The sequence below is a fragment of the Dasypus novemcinctus genome, chromosome 22 (assembly GCF_030445035.2).
Source record: "Dasypus novemcinctus isolate mDasNov1 chromosome 22, mDasNov1.1.hap2, whole genome shotgun sequence".
NCBI lineage: Eukaryota > Metazoa > Chordata > Mammalia > Cingulata > Dasypodidae > Dasypus > Dasypus novemcinctus.
The window spans coordinates 4,094,656-4,096,393 of NC_080694.1; the positions used below are offsets into that span (position 1 = coordinate 4,094,656).

At 35.3% G+C, this 1,738-nt stretch overlaps 1 protein-coding gene across 1 annotated transcript; it reads right to left on the reverse strand.

Moving 5' to 3' along the window:
- Positions 1–218: 218 nt before the first annotated feature.
- On the reverse strand, positions 219–1,172 carry LOC101423656 (olfactory receptor 14A16-like). Its single transcript, XM_004482745.1, has one exon. It carries the CDS (start codon positions 1,170–1,172, stop codon positions 219–221), a length of 954 nt encoding a protein of 317 aa, XP_004482802.1.
- Positions 1,173–1,738: the final 566 nt, after the last annotated feature.

Consider the following 1,738-nt stretch of genomic DNA (forward strand, 5'->3'; position numbering starts at 1 on the left):
CCAAGTAGAACATGATGATATGAAGTCAATGCTGAAAAGGAAACCACTTCATCAAGTAATTCCAAGGTACTCACTACACTCAAAATAAGTTAATAAAATTTTGAACTGGTACACTCTTAACATAACACATTGTTAAATTTTGTTCATTAGAAATAGGATAATAAAGATGTTTCTTTATTTTGAAGTTATTCATATTATTTAAATAGTAAATAGCCAAATCAAGAAATCATTTTGCAAGTTTTATGAGCTATCACTTTTCTTAATGCTGTCTGCATGTCCTTGTTTCTCAGACTATAGATGAGAGGATTCAGAGTGGGGGGTAACACCGTGTAAAGCACAGATATGACCAATTTCATTGAAGATGGTTTGAAATTCTTTGCTAAATACATAACAATCCCAGAAAACAGGAACAACATCACCACAGTGAGATGGGGCAAACAGGTTGAAACCAATTTTAGTCTCCCCTTTGCAGATGGGATTCTTAGAACAGTGGTAAAAATTTGAACATAAGAAACAACCATTAAAATGAAACACACAAAAGCAAAACAACAGCTAAGAATAATAAATCCATCTTCTAAAATATGTTCTCTGTAACAGGAAAGTGTAAGCAGCGATGGAATATCACAGAAGAACTGATGGACTACGTTAGATCCACAATAAATGACAGAGAATGTACCTGCTACATGAATGGAGCCATAGACATAACCACTGAGCCATGATGTTGTCACCATCTGCACACAGGCTCCTCTGTGCATGATGCCCTCATAGTGCAGAGGATGGCAGATGGCAGCATAGCGGTCATAGGACATCACTAGAAGAAGGGCAAACTCTGTGCCACCAAAAACAAAAACAAGAAAAACTTGCGTTGCACATCCTAGAAAGGAGATGGAATAAGTGTTGGTCAGAGAGTTCATGATGGATTTTGGGACAGTGACAGAGATATAGCAGATATCAATGAAGGACAAATTCTTCAGAAAGAAATACATGGGAACTTGGAGATGCTGGTCAATGCTGGTGATGGTGATAATGAGGAGGTTTCCCATCAGTGCTGCCAGGTAAATGAGGAAAAAGAGTGTGGTATAGAGTCTCTGTGGCATCCAGTCATCAGGGAATCCCATGAGTAAGAATTCTGTTATGAGGGTCACATTGATAAATTTCTCAGGACTGCTCATTCTTCAGTGTGAAAACAGAAAAACAAGACAAAACACAAGATTCTTATTTACAGTTCTCTGCCTGTTTTTTTCTGATAGTTTTTAATGCTCTACTGTTAGGAATGGTGTGCTCAGAGATAGTCTAATATTGAGTAATTCTAACATGCAAAATTGTTTTCCTTTTAAAATATATAGAATAAATAAGAAAATACAATCAATCTGCCTGTGAGCTGGACATGAACACAGAAGTGCTATGTCACTTGCTGTGCTTTTGGACACTGGATGGCAGAGGTAATGGTTTTGGAGCATATTCTGAATATATAAGAAATACATTTCTTTACTAAAATAATAAAAAAAATATGTTCTCCCTTTCCTAGAAAGTTTTATTTTATTTATTTCCTTAAAAAATCCTTTAACATTTGTGCACTGTTTTTGTCTGGCATCAGGAAATATTTCAAATTCTAAGAAAAGGGAAACACCCTAATACTTCCCAGAGTTGTATAAAATGTTGCAGGGAAAATAGATGACAAAATAAGAAAATATGTATCAGTATATCATTGAATAAATCCATTCTTAAAATCTCCATT